Source organism: Pelophylax lessonae, assembly GCF_965119305.1.
Source record: "Pelophylax lessonae genome assembly, chromosome: 4".
NCBI classification, from domain to species: domain Eukaryota; kingdom Metazoa; phylum Chordata; class Amphibia; order Anura; family Ranidae; genus Pelophylax; species Pelophylax lessonae.
The window spans coordinates 513187858-513204313 of record NC_138771.1 but is presented as its reverse complement, the minus strand read 5'-3'; the positions used below and the strand labels follow the sequence as shown (position 1 = coordinate 513204313).

The 16456-nt window shown below is 43.3% G+C and overlaps 1 protein-coding gene across 2 annotated transcripts in view; it reads right to left on the bottom strand.

Moving 5' to 3' along the window:
• Positions 1 to 16456, bottom strand: part of NUP205 (nucleoporin 205) — a 169235-nt gene that overhangs the window by 133223 nt on the left and 19556 nt on the right. For both annotated transcript variants that reach the window (XM_082253150.1, XM_082253151.1), the window contains exons 4-7: positions 13919 to 14063; positions 12439 to 12602; positions 6252 to 6476; positions 5963 to 6127 (exon numbers count right to left, since the gene is read on the bottom strand). In XM_082253150.1, the coding sequence (XP_082109276.1) occupies positions 5963 to 6127; positions 6252 to 6476; positions 12439 to 12602; positions 13919 to 14063 (699 nt within the window). The remainder of the gene's footprint in view (positions 1 to 5962; positions 6128 to 6251; positions 6477 to 12438; positions 12603 to 13918; positions 14064 to 16456) is intronic.

The window sequence follows — 16456 nt, the reverse complement described above, 5'->3', positions numbered from 1 at the left end:
TTTCGGTTGGTAAGCAAACTGGTTGGTGAATTGAGCTGGGAATTTTTTCCTGATTTTGTCTTGCATGCCTTGCCCTTCCATGTGCTCTTTGCTATGAAGAACAGTTATATGTGGAGGCAGGGGCCATTTTGTTTTTTATAGGGTAGAGAGTGTTTGAGAAGGAATATGCAGCAACCCGGTGACCATCCTTTAGCCAAGTTCTGTGGCAAAAAAGCAGGTCTAAGCGCCTGAGTACATAATAAAGTGCTCTAGGTGGAAATGGAGGTAAAGTGTAGTAATCCACCTGAGTTCTGAGTGGCAGAATCTTAGCAGGTTACACTGTAAAGTTTACAAAGTTGCTAAGCACAAGTGTAGAGGTTTCAAAACACAATCCCAGTTTCCTGATAGTATAAAACATACACTATTGGAGTTTTGACTTACTGTAAAATCCAGTTCTCTGATGTTCATTAATGGACACAGCTCCTGATTCTTCTTAACCATTGGGTTATACTGCCCCCTACAGGAGTAGGAAACTAGGCAGGAAAAAGCTTGACTATGCTTATGAGCAGTCCCAGGGGGTATACACCCACTCTCAGCTAAAGGCAATCAGTTTCTCAAGCAGTGTCAGAAGAAAGCCAACTCCACAGAGGGGTGGGTGCTGTGTCCGTCAATGAACATCAGAGAAATGGATTTTACAGTACGTAAAAAATCCCATTTTCTCTTTCGTTCATTGACAGACACAGCTCCTGATTCCTAACCATCAGGATGTCCCAAAGCAGTGTTAAACATGAGGGGTGGGGAAAAAAGCAGAAAAAATTCCCAAGGCTAACCACAGCCAACCAGGTAACCCGTAACACAGCCAACCAGGTTCACACGTAGCTCAACCATAAACAACTGGAGCTCACCTGGAAAAAAAAACAATATACCCTCAAAGAGGACCAAGTCCTCTAAACAGCAGCCTGCAAAGGAAGCATCCACAGGTGCCAACACATCCACTTTATAAACATTTTGTAAAAGTGTGCACCAACGACCAGGTGGCCGCCTTGCAAACCTGCGTTACTGATGCTAGATGACGGAAGCCCAGGAAACACTAAGCGCACTAGAGTGCTCCTTGAAAGGTAAAGCAGCAACCTGACCCCTGACGCAATAAGCCTGAACCACCGTCTGTCTGATCCATCTGGAAATGGTAGCAGAAGAAGCAGACAACCCTTTGTGAGGTCTGTCCGTGAGCACAAATAGAGAGTCTGACTTCCTAAAAGACTCCGTAGATGCCAGGTACCCCCTAATTGCCCGGACCACATCCATGGCATGCAAGGCAATTTCCTTTGGATGTTTGACCTGAGACACAGGGAAGGCAACACAATGTCTTCATTCAAATGACAGAGACCACCTTAGCAAGGAATAATTGACAGGAGTGAAGCACCACCTTACCTCTGTGAATCACCAATTAGGTATACGGCAGGATTACACCACCAATTCCGACACCCTAAGCGCAGAGGTGATAGCCACCAAAAAAGGCCACCTTCTGGGGCAGTGCAAGCAGGGAAATCTCCCGAATATTTTCAAAGGGAGGCTTCTGTAGAGTGGAAAACACCGCATTAAGATCCCAGGGCGGCAATGGAGCCCGCACTGAAGGAACCAAATGTCGGACACCCTGAAGAAAAGTACGCACCAGGGAGTGTGAGGTCCAAGGTCATTGGAAAAAAAACGCCAAAACTGATACCTGGCCCTTGATGGTACTCAAGGCCAATTTCCGTTCAACCCCTGCTGAAGGAAGGTTAAGATCCGAGCAACTGAGAAGGAGCGAGGATGAACCCCAAGAGACTCACAACGCAATGCAACGCAATGTACGTCTTCCACATATGATGTTATATCTTCCTAAAAGTACATTTCCTAGCTTTAAACAGCGTAGGAATCACTGACTCAGACAAACCTCCATCCTTCAGCACCTGGCGTTCAACAGCCAAGCCGCCAAAGCCAGCGACTGTTAAGCAGGATGGAAGATCAGTCCTTGGGACAGCAGATTCTCCATGAGAGGAAGTTCCCAAGGAGCACTGGTGATGAGCCGTACCTGAGCAGCGTACCAAGACCGAGGAAGTCAGTCTGAACGGAATCTTTCAGAGGGTGCTCCTTCATGCAGAGGTAGCCTTGTCCGCAGGTCTGGAAGAGCTCGCTTGTGGCTTGCCAGACCAGGTCCTCTTGGACCCTTCTGTGGAGGCACTGACTTTTGATCCCTTGTCTTGAGACCCTGAGGGACCTCTTATGAACCGAGGAGAATGGCCCACGTTTATGACAGGGCTCCTTACCCTTGGTAGCCTGCGGAAGAAGAATACTCTTCCTCCCTGTGAGACCCTTAACAATGTCATCCAAGGAAGCTCCTAACAGGCAATCCCCTACAAGGGGGAAGATCAGATAAGGCCTTCTTAGAAGTCTTGTCGGCAGACCAGTATTTCAGCTAGATAATACGCCAAAGGACCCGATACAGACAGCCGAAAAATCAAAGGAGCCGCATCCAAAGAGGCATCACAGATAAACTGTAGACCCAGGACCAACTGATTAGCCAGCTTCCCAAGACAGGGGGAAGCAGCTAACCCTCCAGGTCCCGGCGTAAAGGTTTAGCCCACTCGGTCCGAGCTTGTGAAACCAGGGCAATAGTAAATACCGGCTTAAGCGCTGAACCAGTCACAGCAAACATATGGTGGGCCAGAGCCTCCGCCCTCCTATCAGCTGGATATTTAAAGGCCAGGGACTACTCAACTGGAAGGATGGTAGCTTTATTTAACCTGGAAACCAAAAAGAGTCCACTACGGGTGGGACTGTGCACCTTTAAAATGCAGTTAATCCTCATACGGACACCGCAAGCAAAAAGCACTGCGCTTTGGACAACTGCACTTTTTGAGACAATGTTATCAAAGTAAGCAGAAAAGGGAACACCCTCGCCACTTCGGAGGGCCTGTGGGTGCCAAAAGGGACCAGCGTCTCCGACGCAGCATTAGCTGCAACCTCCATTTTTATAGTGTCACGCACTGACACAAACAGTGCAACCACCAGCGCCTTCTCATGCGCGGCTATAGGAGCAAAGGAATCATCCTCACTATCTAAGCACTCAGGGTGGGTGGACGCAGAGTCGCTATATACTAAGCTCACCCAGGAAAACATAATCAGGGGAGGCCAGCAACTGCGATCCCAAAAAGGAGACGTCGACCAAGAGCCCACGAATGGACCACCTACTAAAACCCGCAAAAAAAAACAAGGGGGTCGCCCTCCATAAACGGCACAATAGGGAATTACTCCCTTAAAAAGGGGGCACCCTGCAGTGACGCGGATGCGCAAGCAGGGTACCCCGATGGTCCCGCAGCACTAAAAAAGAGGCAGGTGCCACACACAATAATGGTGGCAAGGCTGTCATTAAGAAAATTAGGCGCCCCAAAAGCGCCACCCCTTTCAAGGGAGGCGCCAAGCTGACTACAGGGCCTACATTTTTGTGGGCACCCAGCCGATTGGACGCGAGCCCCATCGGAGTCGACCACCCAGGGGACAGCGGAGGGGGGGGCAGATGCCCAAACCGGAGGCAGTACCTTCAGCCACCTTCATAGGGAACGCCTCACAGTTTCCGTCTAGTAGGCCGCAAAGACGTGGTCTAAATTTTTGCCCCGATCCAACCGCGTGAGGCGCATACCCGCGGATGCTAAACTATCCGCTCCCCCAGCCCAATAACCGCAGCAGGGAGCCCCAACGACATCCCTGCCCTAGTCATCAACCCCCAGGGTGGCAGGGAACCCTGCTCAACCCCCAGTTACGCACCAGGAAAAACCAGACCAGCAGCAACTCCAACAAGCCCCCCTTAAGAGCATGTGGCAACAGCCAGCTCATAACCTCACCCAAAGGAGGGGAGCCAAAAGACCCACAGTGACCACCAAAATTTTAGAGAGGCTGGGGAGGGGGAGGGGTCGGACAGGAGGGGAACCTGGTGGTCCCACCGTCCCAGGGAGGGGCCCACGTCCACCCCAAAACCCTCCATGGGTAGAGGGGGGGGGGCAGCTACTTACCATACCAGGAACAGGGTGGGCACTGCTTCGGACAGACCACCGCTCCATCATAATGTGGATGCTCTTGGACAGGAGAAACACTGCGACTAAGGCAAAGGTCAGGTCATATGCATCCTCGCGAGACGTTTAACTCGCAGGCCAGCACCTGTCCAGTGGGGGTAGGTCGCGGCTGACCTAGCGCAGAGCTGCAGTGTGCAGGCGCTTGCTGGCCAGACCGGGGGGACCCTCTGGATCTAGATTGCCCAGTCCGCCAATTGATTTTAGATTCGCTCAGGAACAAAATAACAAAGATAGGAAAAAATTCCATTCAAAAAAGAAAAAAAAAAAATCACCAGGACCAGAGATACCAGCAAGGAACTAGGTCCTTACTCCTGACTAGGCAGAAAAAAACATTTGAGTGCCTATAGCTGAGAGCGGGTGTATAACCCCTGGGACTGCCCAAAGGCATAGTCAAGCTTTTTCCTGCCTAGTGTCCTACTCCTGTAGGGGGCAGTATAACCCAGTGGTTAATTAGAATCAGGAGCTGTGTCTGTCAATGAACGAAAGAGAAAGCATAAAGCAAGTAAAAGGGTTATTTAGTTTCATTTTTGCTGTAGGACTATAGTAATGGTCAATTAAACAGAGTGACCTGTCTATGTTGCTAGTACCTATATAGGGTCCAGGCTTTTCAGGTCAAGGTGGGCATACCCCTGAAGGTGTCTTTAGGGTCTTGATACCATAGAAGGTCTAGATTCCATAGAAATGAACTAGAGCCCTGGACCTGTATAGAACCCTACAGATGCACTGATCTGGATGCACTGCTTCTACTGTTCTATTAGAAGACAGTGATGTGTTGATTGAAGAATCCAAAGTAAAATAATAAACCAATTACGCTAGGAGTGAGTTCCCCATAAGGGAGAAGAGGCCCATCAACTTAGGACAATAGCAAAAGCGGACTCACTGGACAGGTATGGTTATGGTGGGAGATGCAAGCTTTGCAGCCTATAACCCAGGGTCTATGACTATCAAATGTTTGTCCTGTACTGTACACTTTAAGAGGAAGTTTACAATTTTTTTTTTCTTTTTGTTTACCTGCAAAGTAATTAATATGCATATGCAGTAATCAGAATGCATTGCAAACTGGAACACTATGTGACACTTCCCTGCAAACGAAGCCCACGTCGTCCCCGCTGGAGGCCGCATCCATCTTCCTTCCGGGTTTGCGGACTTCCGCTGTGCTACAGGCAGGAGTCGCCGAGCTGCCGGTCATGGCACAGGGCTCTGGAGAAACGGCCCAAGCGGCCGTTCCTTCAAAGCGTATGCGTCGATGATGTAATCGGCTGCATGCAATATAAAAATCTCCTAAACAGTGCAAGTTCAGGAGATATTTACAGTACCTATAGGTAAGCCTTGTTAGAGGCTTACCTACAGGTACAAATGCTAAAAGGTAAGTTTACAATGACTTAAGATCATTTTTTACTTTTAGAACTTCAGCTTTAATTGTATTTTTAATTTACGTGCAAGCAGTATACGTACTTGAATTTGAATTCAGCCTCTTAAAGGGAGAAGCAGCACAAAAAGATAAGAAGTTTGTGTGCTACAAGGGTCATGCTGGCAGAAAAGGAGAGAATAGGGACAGACAGAGTAGCTTATCATTGTGCTGCTTCTTTTTTCACTGTCCAATCAAAGGCTAGGAAAAAGGACAGGACCAAAAAGTTACAGTAGGAGATGAAAAACAAATCAGGTAGGTAAAAAAGCTCCCATATGTATTTCAGCTGTGTATTTAGGAATTTGCCAAGAGTTCAGTTTTAAAACACACACAACTTAGTGCATTTATGTTTATGTACCATTGTTCCTGTGGTGTTTGCTTTATGCAAGTTTATTTTGGTTTGCCTGACCTGTCTGCTTTAAAATCCATTACCTGAAGATGATAGAGGCTTGTGCTTGGTGCATACCTGTAACTTCCGATAACTGAGATACACCTCGGAGAGTGAGGGCCCATGCCAGACGCACAGTAGCTTGAAGCCCAGCTGATTTCCATGGCTTGGGATCTTGAAGGCGATGGTGAATGGCTGTCACGTACTGTCTCTCGTTGAGAAGAATCGACTGTTGAATTAGTTCTAGGAGAGTAAAGAGCTTACTTAGCTCTCAATGAAGCAATAAAATATTTGCAAAAAAAAAAAACACACACACACACTATAAAAACACATCAACCAGGAGGCAGTAAACAATGTGTGGTCATACCATCTCGATCTTCTGTGCCATGCTCCAAAAAGCCCACATCCAAGCAGTATAGGAGGGCCATAAGGAGATACAGATTTACGCTGTCCAGGGTGCCATCTGCCTCCAGGGTAACTTTTTCAAGGTAACCAATCAGATGCAAGGTGTCATCTTTACGCAGAGGAGACTGGCAGGCCCAGGAGAAGAGGCTCTCTGCCAAAGACTCACGGCATTCCTTTATGAGGTCTGCTACCTTAATAACAAAATCCAAAAATTATTATCAATGACTGGGCACTTGCTGTGCAACTAGCAATGCAAAAAATGTTGTAAAACACCACTGGTGTGTATGTATGTATGTATGTATGTATGTATGTATGTATGTATGTATGTATGTATAGGACAGTGAGGTGCACATTCTGGACAGTGAGAACAACTGGTTTACAAGAGGTGTAAAATAGGTCAACTACATAAACTAAAAAAAAAACAAAAAAAAAACAACAATTGAACAGGCCTTTGACACCATCTGTCTTTCATATATTATGCAGTTTTACCATCTCTACCTGGGCACTTCAACATTACACACCTTAAGGGTATGTTCACACCAGTCGCTGCGTTACAACATGGCAGCTGATGTGTGGTGTGGTTTAGCTGGATCAGCAAAGTGCAGATGTGCTAATCCCAGCACACTGCACGGTTTACTTTTTTAAACATGTTATTGAACTGTTACACAAATATCTCATAAAGTTCAACTGGCCGCTGCACAGTGCAAGACAGTGAACTGCCTCAGACTGTGTTGCTCTGAAAAAAAATAAAAAATAAATAAAAAATCACTGCACACAATGGTGTGAACTGGGCAGATAAAAAAACAAAGCATTTTGCTTTACGATTCAGGGGCACTGCACTGGAATAGCTGCCCAAAGCAGCCCCAGCCCCACTGCATTTGGTGTGAACATACCCTAAGCCATGTAAATCAAAGTAGTAACCACTTCCCTCCCAGCCTATCGTCAAATGATGGCTGAGAGGGACCTTTGTCTTTCCAGGCACGCCACGCTGCAGTGCGATCTGTCGCTGGCTGTGTGTACCAGACACAGCCAATGATTGATCCGTGTACCAGCCCACTGCTGGTACCCTGTGATCGCTGTGACCAGTCACAGCAGATCACATGACAATTGTAAATGAATAGCTTTGACTTATGCCATTCACAGTGTAAGATTGGGTCTCTAGCTGTGATTAGTCAGTGCTCACATGGTACAGACAGGGCCAATCACAGCCCATCTGTACTATGTGATTAGCTGTGGCCAATCACAACACACACTGAATGAATTAATTTCATTCAGTAAAAATTGTTGCCTATACCTGTGAAATTCACTGGCACGAGCAATTATGTACATAAAAAAAAAAAAAATCCTGATTACTTCTGCAGTGCAATACAGATCTAGGTTTTATATATATATATATATATCAGCCAAAAAGGTGGGACAGAGGGTGTCTTGTGATGCATCTGCTACTCACACCATTATATTTTTTTCCAGATGAGCAGAATGTATGCAAAATTGTGTAGTGTGAGTGCCATTGTGTACCATCCATTTAATTATTATTATTATTATAATATTAGTATTTATATAGCGCCGACAGTTTACGCAGAGCTTTACAACTTGAGGGTAGACAGTAGAAATACAATACACTTTAATACAGTAGGAATCAGAGGACCCTGCTCGTTAGAGCTTACAATCTAATCAGATGGTCCCTCACACATTGGTACATTTTGACGATCTTAGAGCTATACGAGCTATAGTTATCCTGCTCCGTGTATATATGTAGATGTGTGTCTGGCATTGGGCCACCCACAGATGATATAAAGAGCTCACCTCCAAATTTAGGATTGTTTTATAAACGAACCATACTTCTAGTAGATGTGATTTTTACCATTTATGCTTCAAACTCTACCTAGGATATTACACCCTCTGATGATTGATGCTGGCTGCCTAAGGGATTAAGGAGCTTGTCTTAAAAAGGGACCCCCCCTTGCCTACTGGAAACCGGATCATTATACCTACAGTGGAGACCCTGCTACCTATTGGTACAAACACTCTTTTAAAAGTGATTTGGAGGTGAGCGGCCATTTCACTTATTTATGGATACATGCTCACCACCGCAGTGATATAGTTTCCCGCACCAACTGAATGACCACAGTTTCCCGCACATCCGGCAACAGCTTTTAGACACCAGCACTTTTTCTCTGAATCAATTGTCTCTTTTATGAACTTATGAACTTTTTTGGCTATTATTCATCTTTATAAGGTTTTACTTTATGTGTAAATTTAACCCGTTTTGCTTTTTTTGGGTATTTTTATCATTTTTGCACAATTTTTATGTAACACAGCCTTATTTCTTACTGTTTATTTGCAATCACTTTTATGCTTTCCAGATCAGACCCCTTTTCCTTGCTTTGATCTGATCAGATAGTTGAACATTGCACCTTTATCTCACTGTCACTTTTGATTTATAGTGACTTATATTGAAAATTATTAATTGATTATTATTGTGGTTCACTTCTTTGCACCTTTTGCACAGTGCACTTTACCACATCACCGTTTATATATTCAATATTAATTTGATTGATTTATTTAGGACTGTCACTTCCAATTTATGTGTTCATTTATTCTTGCATATTTATTAATTTATATGGGATTGATTAAGCGACGATTTATTTTACCTTCTTAAATATCTTGTACTGCCCCCTTTGGCAAGTATCACAGCTTTTAAACGCTTTTTGCAGCCAGCCAAGAGTCTTTCAATTCTTGTTTAAGGTATCTTTGCCCATTCTTCCTTATAAAAGTCTTCCAGTTCTTTGAGATTTATGGTTTGTCTGTCATGCACTGCTCTTTTAAGGTCTATCCATAGATTTTCAATTATGTTGAGGTCAGGAGATTGTGAAAGCCATGGCAAAACCTTCAGTTTACGCCTCTTGATGTAATCCCCCGTGGATTTCGAGGTGTGTTTAGGATCATTATCCATTTGTAGAAGCCATCCTTTCTTTAACTTCAGCTTTTTCACAGATGGCATCAAGTTACCATCCAAAATTTGCTGAAATTTTATTGAATCCATTTTTCCTTCTACTCGTGAGATGTTCCCTGTGCCACTGGCTGCAATACAACCCCAAGGCAGGTTGATCCACCTCCATGCTTAGCAGTTGGACAGAGGTTCTTTTCATTAAATTCTGTGCCCCTTCTTCTCCAAAACGTACCTTTTGATCATTCCGGCCAAAAAGTTCAATTTTAACCTCATCGGTCCACAGAACAAAGTTCAAACGCTGATTTTTGTGGTGAGGACGTAGAAGAGGTTTTCTTCTGATGACTCTTCCATGAAGACCATATTTGTACAAGTATCTCTTTATAGTGGAATAGTGTACCACAACTCCAGTGTCTGCCAGATCTTTCTGGAGGGATCGTGCAGTCAAACGTGGGTTTTGAATTGTTTTTCTCACAATCCTGCAAGCTGTTCTGTCTGATATTTTTCTTGGTATTCCAGATCTTGCTTTAACTTCCACTGTTCCTGATGACTGCCATTTCTTAATTGCATTCCGAACAGAGGATATGGACATCTAAAAACGCTTTGCTATCTTCTTATAGCCTTTGTGAGCGTCAACTATTTTCAGTTTCAGTTTTCTAGACAACTGCTTAGAAGATCCCATGGTGATGATTGTTGGGGCAAGGTCAGATGAGTCTGGGTATTTAAAACCTTTGAGATTGACATCACCTGGTCTTCCCAGACGATGATTGAGAACAATCCATGACACTGGCAGGTCTCAGCCTTGCAAAGGTGGCAATGCATGCTATAAAATCTGCAGGGTGCCCAAACTTTTGAAGATGCCATTTTTTTGTTTTCTGTAATTTTGAAAGTGTCAATGATGGAAATAAAATCTAACTTTTGTTGACATATTATAAGAATGTCTAATCGAATGTAATTTGATGCCTTTTGGAGATTTTTCCATCTTTCCTTGGCTTCTTTATGCACATTAATACAAGTTTTTACCTGGGGTGCCCAAACTTTCGATCACCACTGTATAGGGCGGACACTACTCACCATACCAACGATAATCGGGTCGGCGCAACTCTGGACAGACTACCTCTCCACTCGGGGTGGGGGTGCTGACAGCCAAGGGGCATGCTGCGACTCAGGCTGAACCAGGTCATGTGCGTCCCGGCGAGGTGTTTCACTCAAGGGCCAGCTCCCAACCATTGGGGCTCTATCGTGGCGAGGCCTAGCGCGGGACTATAACCTGCACACGCTCGCTGGCTGGACTGGGAGAATTTAAGGATCTAGGATATCCATTCCGAAACCAAGTCCGGCTATTGATTGCAGTTTTTTCAGGAACACAACTAGCTAAAAATCTTTTTACATTTTAACAAAGGTTCCCTTTAAAATAAAGACAAGCTAAGACCGAAGTCTTAGCCAGAAACTAGGTCCTACTCCTAAACTAGGTAGAAACAAATTGAATCCTATAGCAGAGTGAGTGGTTGTATGCCTTCAGGGACTGCCCCATAGGCATGGTAACGTTTTTTCCTGCCTAGTGTCCTACTCCTGTAGGGGGCAACATAACCCAATGGTTAAGAAGAATATGGAGCTGTGTCTGTCAATGAACAATAGAGAACACCCCTGTAACACTTATTTTGCTGTCTTTGTTCAGAAGATTTCACCTCACTTTCTGTCCCTATGACAACTGAATTTTTAAAATGTTGGATTGTTGTGGAAACAAGGATTGGTAATAAAGCTTCAGTGGAGACACCTTTTTCCACATAACTCTTTACAGGAGCGAATTTCTCTTCCTAAGGGTAGATTTCCTCTCACTTCCTGTTGTCTCCCTCCATTTTTATGTCGGATGTTTGTAACCCAGGGACCGCCTGTACTGCACCAGTGTTAGTATCTCACATTTTTGTAAATATTTTATTATATATCTTTTCATGTGACAACACTGAAGAATTAAAACTTTGCTACAATGTAAAGTAGTGAGTGTACAGATTGTATAACAGTGTATATTTGCTGTCCCCTCAAAATAACTCAACACACAGCCATTAATGTTTAAACCGCTGGCAACAAAAGGGAGTACGGTCCCAAGTTAAAAATGTCCAAATTGGGACAAAGTGTCAACATTTTGTGTGGCTATCATTTTTTCAGCACTGCCTTAACCCTCATGGGTATGGAGTTCACCAGAGCCTCACAGTCATCTTCCACTCCTCCTCTGACGACATGACAGAGCTGGTGGATGTTAGAGACCTTGCGCTCCTTCACCTTTTGTTTGAGGATGCTCCATAGGGTTTAGATCTGAAGACATGCTTGGCCAGTCCATCACCTTTACTCTCAGTTTCTTTGGCAAGGCAGTGGTCGTCTTGGAGGGGTGTTTGGGGTCGTTACGTTGGAATACTGCCCTGCGGCCCAGTCTCCAAGGGGAGGGGATCATGCTCTGCTTCAGTATGTCACAGTACATGTTGGCATTCATGGTTCCCTCAATGAACTGTAGTTTCCCAGTGCCGGCAGCACTCATGCAGCCCCAGACCGTGACACTCCCACCACCATGCTTGACTGTAGGCAAGACACACTTGTCTTTATACTCCTCACCTAGTTGCTGCCACACATGCTTGACACCATTCTGAGCCAAATAGGTTTATCTTGGTCTCATCAGATCAAAGGACATGGTTCCAGTAATCCATGTCCTTAGTCTGCTTTTCAACAAACTGTTTGCAGGCTTTCTTTTGCATCATTTTTAGAAGAGGTTTCCTTCTGGGATGACAGCCATGCAGACCAATTTGATGCAGTGTGTGGCGTATGGTCTGAGCACTGACAGGCTGACCCACCACCCCTTCAACCTCTGCAGCAATGCTGGCAGCACTCATACATCTATTTCCCACAGAAAACCGCTGGATAGGACATTGAGCATGTGCACTCAACTTCTTTGGTCGACCATGGCGAAACCTGTTCTGAGTGGAACCTGTCCTGTTAAACCCCTGTATGGTTTTAGCCACCATACTGCAGCTCAGTTGGCAATCTTCTTCTAGCCTAGGGCATCTTTATGTAGAGCAAGAATTCTTGCCAACTACATTATATATATTATATATACACATACATACATACATACATACACACACTTATGTATTTGAGAATAGGTGCATTAAAAAGGAATTTCTCAAGCAGTAGATCTTGTTTAGTTCACTTGCCTCTTTTCGATGTTTCTCGTTACCCAGCCCTCGTTCTTTCTGAAGTTTATCAAATTCATTGTTCACATTGATCTGAGAAACCAGAGTGAGGATCTTCTGAGTCAGCCCGCTGTCCATGAGATCATCGGTGAAATGGGTTGTCATGGCCACAACCTCTGGACTGTGAAGGAGAAGAGAAGACTAATTTGGGACTTCTGTAGGAAAACCATCAATTAGATAACCAATATAGGGTGCTTAGATGGAGCGCCACATTTGACCCAGCATGAGTGTTACATTTTTTCTCCAGCCCAGCCCTGCATGACAGGGCAGGAGACTTGATTTTTTTCCCCGCTGCGGGTCAGTAACACTTACAGGTCTTGTCCTTCCATCAGGAAGAAAAAAAAAAAAAAAAAAAGGCTAGTCTATTGCCCACCACATACAGGGGTGCAAGATGGGGTTATTGCCTGTTTTAGGCCCAAAAGATTTGATTTCTTGTAAAAGTCATCAGATTGGCTGGAGAGCCACCCACTTTTACATGGACTGGTTATGTGCCACTCCCTATTCGTTTCCCATTCTCTTCAGTGTGAACCCAGAAATGCAGCATTTCTGGTCCACAGCTGTCAAAATCCTGACTAAAAAAAGCCAGGCAAACAACAAACCTAGCACAGTCCTATGCTTAATCCGCTGGAGCAGAGGGCAGGGGAAACATTAAGGGTCCAACAGATGCTAATGTCTTCATATAGAGTATTAGTCACCTACAATATGCCAATGTTGGAGGAACTTAATTGCCCCTTCAGAAAAAATAAAAGTTCATTGCAAAAAATGTGGAAAAAAAATAAATAACAGTAAAAAAAAAAAAAATAAAAAAAAAAAAAAAACACACACACACACACACACACAATGCAAGTATGTAAAACAATTGCATATCACATATGGGACTTGGGACTGCAAAGTTACATGACAAGTCGTACCCCATGATTTTCAACCAGTATCGTTCATATCTGTGCAACTTCAAGTCTCAACGACTTCAAAAGTAAACCTTGCACTACTTTGGTCCGACTTTGATGTGTTTTGAGGCCCATAGCCCTCAAGATTACACAGGCATTGCTTCAAGTCCAGTCAAAATCAAGGCAAAATCGGGGACTTTTAGGTCGCACAAGTGTGAAGGGGCCTAATTCTAAACTCATGAGCTATAAAGGAATTAAAAGCTTCACCTATTGAGAACTTTGGGTATTGTAATTTAGTTGTTACTTTAGAAAATATATAATGGTCTTAGGGTTAAGTAGTTCTATAGCCAATTTTTCAGATTTTAACACATTAGCAAAATAATGCAAAAATTGCTCCAGAGACGAAGTGAATAAAGAGTACATAAAGTATTGTGGGAGTAGCTAAAAACTGAGCGTAGACAATATATGCCAATATGAGAAGTAATCGTTATATAATATGAATAATGAGTATTATTACACAATGATGGCTTTCAAATAAAACTACAAGTACCTGAGATCCAATGTAAAAGTCCTTCCTTTCCGGGACTGGACCAGAGTTCTTAGAGAATTGGCAATACATCTTTTCCCATCCCAGTATAACAGAACAGCGACCAGTCCACGTGTCAGACCAGGAAAGTGAGGCTGTTGGTGTTCTCCTGCACAGGTGTAAGTTCATGTTAATGCGGGCAAGTTTTCTGTAACAAACTCTCTAACAAATACTCATGAGCTAACTGAATAAATGTAAATCACATTTGCTTGTTAAAGTGGATCTCCAGCTAAAAATATGGCCTCTAAATAACAAATCAAGTTAATTTTAAGTGCAAGAAACATGCTGAATAGTTCAAGGATAACTGAATTTTTAGTACAGTTATCCTACTAAGCACATTATATAAAATAAAAAAATAAAAAACAACACACACACAAATATACTGCACCTCACCAGTCCTTATATGGAGGTAGCTGCACTCTTTTTTTCCAGGCATTTTCCCCCCTTTTTTTTTCCAACTGATTTGACTTTACACTTCCTGTCCTAGGGTGACAGCTTTCACTTGCTGTACTAAATCTATAGAGGATTAGCATTGTCACCCTGGGACAGAAAGTGCGTTAGGACTACAAAACACATTCCTTCACCAGGAATGGGCCAGGGCATTATTCTATAGTTCATTGGAAATGGCTAATAACACTAGCTGATATTTCAGTGAAAAAAAAAAAAAAAAAAAACAGGAAGTCAGGAGTTTAATGACAACTACAACTATATGTAAGCTCTGGAAAAAAAAAAAAAAAAAAAAGATATCATGATTTATATTGCTGGTGGACAGTAGAATAGACTGTGTTCACAGACAAGCTTTTAGGCTCCATTCACACCAATGTGTTTTTTCATGCTTCCTGCAGAAACCCGGGACATTCATTTTAACCAGTTCTAGACCGGAAGGATTTGCCCCTTTAATGACCAGGCAATTTTTTGGGATTCGGCACTGCGTTAAATGGACAATTGCGTGGTCGTGCGACGCTGTACCTAAATAAAATAAAATGTGCTTTTCCTCCACAAATCGAGTTTGGTTTTTTTTTATAGTATTTGATCACCTGTGCGATTTTTTTTTTTTTTGTGCGCAAAAAAAAAAGTGACAATTTTGAAAAGAAAAAAAAAAAATGTTTAACTTTCTGCTATATAACATTTCCAAAAAATAAATAAATAAATAAAATAAACCCATTTGGCAAATTTGTATTCTGCTACATATTTTTGGTAAAAAAAAAAAAAACCCAAAATCAAAAAAGCGCATTTTGATAGGTTTGGGTCTACAAACTAGGGGAAAAATTTTAGTAATTTTTTTTTTTATTTCTTTTTTACTAGTACAGGCGGTCCCCGGGTTACAAACAAGATAGGGTCTGTAGATTTGTTCTCAAGTTGAATTTGTTTGTAAGTCGGAACAGGTAAATTTTTTTAAGTGTAGCTCCATCCAAAAGAATAATTTTTAAGTTTTTGTATATCATAAGGAAGGGTTAACACCCCTGTAACATTTGTTTTGCTGTCTGTACCCCTGTTCAGAAGATTTCACCTTCTGTCCCTATGACAACTGGGTTTTGAAAAATTTGGGTTGTTGTGGAAACAAGGATTAGTGATAATACTTCAGTGGAGACACCTTTTTCCCATGAGAACTCCTTCAGGAGTGAATTTCCATTCCTAGGGGGAGATTTCTCCTCACTTCCTGTTGTCTCTCTACATTTGCAAGTTGGATGTTTGTAACCCAGGGACCGCCTGGTAATGGCAGCGATCGGTGATTTTTAGCAGGACTGCGACATTGCGGCACACAGATCAGACCCCTAAAATTTCTGACACTTTCGGGGGGACCAGTGACATTACTACAGTAAATTAGTGCTAAAAAAATGCACTGTTACTGTAAGAATGACATTGGCAGGGAAGGGGTTACACCAGGGGTGATCAAAGGGTTAAGTGTGAGGCTAGGGGAGTGATTTCTAACTGTATGGGGGAGACTTGTGAAATGAAAAAAAAGAGACCTGTGATCCTAAATAGAAGGATCACAGGCGCTCTGTGATCATTTCAGAGAGAACAACCATCTGCTGTGTTTACAACAGCAGACCGCTCCCGCGAACCGCCGTACAGGTACAGCGGTTCGCGCAGCCGAGCCAGCCTGCCTCAATATATCTGCAGCGGGCAGTCGGCAAGTGGTTAACATGGGTTCCTATGGAACATGTTAACACCACTGCATTTTTGTGCCTCTGTTTTTTGGAAAGGGTCAGGGACATTTTTTCCCACAGCAGATTGCGTTTTGCATGTAATCGACTTTAATGGAAAGGCACCAAAAAACACAAATGTTGCATTTTGATGCGTTTTGCATGTTGTTTTTAGTTTTTTTCCTCCTTAAAAAACAGTGTATAGCTGGTTACTAAGGAGCAGGCCGGAAAGCCGGCCACCGAGTCCTTAACAACCGATGAGTCATCAGATGTCAGCGGGCTTAACGCTGACAGCTGAATGTAAACCCAAAACTTGTTGGCAATAATTTAAATAAATAAATAAACCACGCAAAAA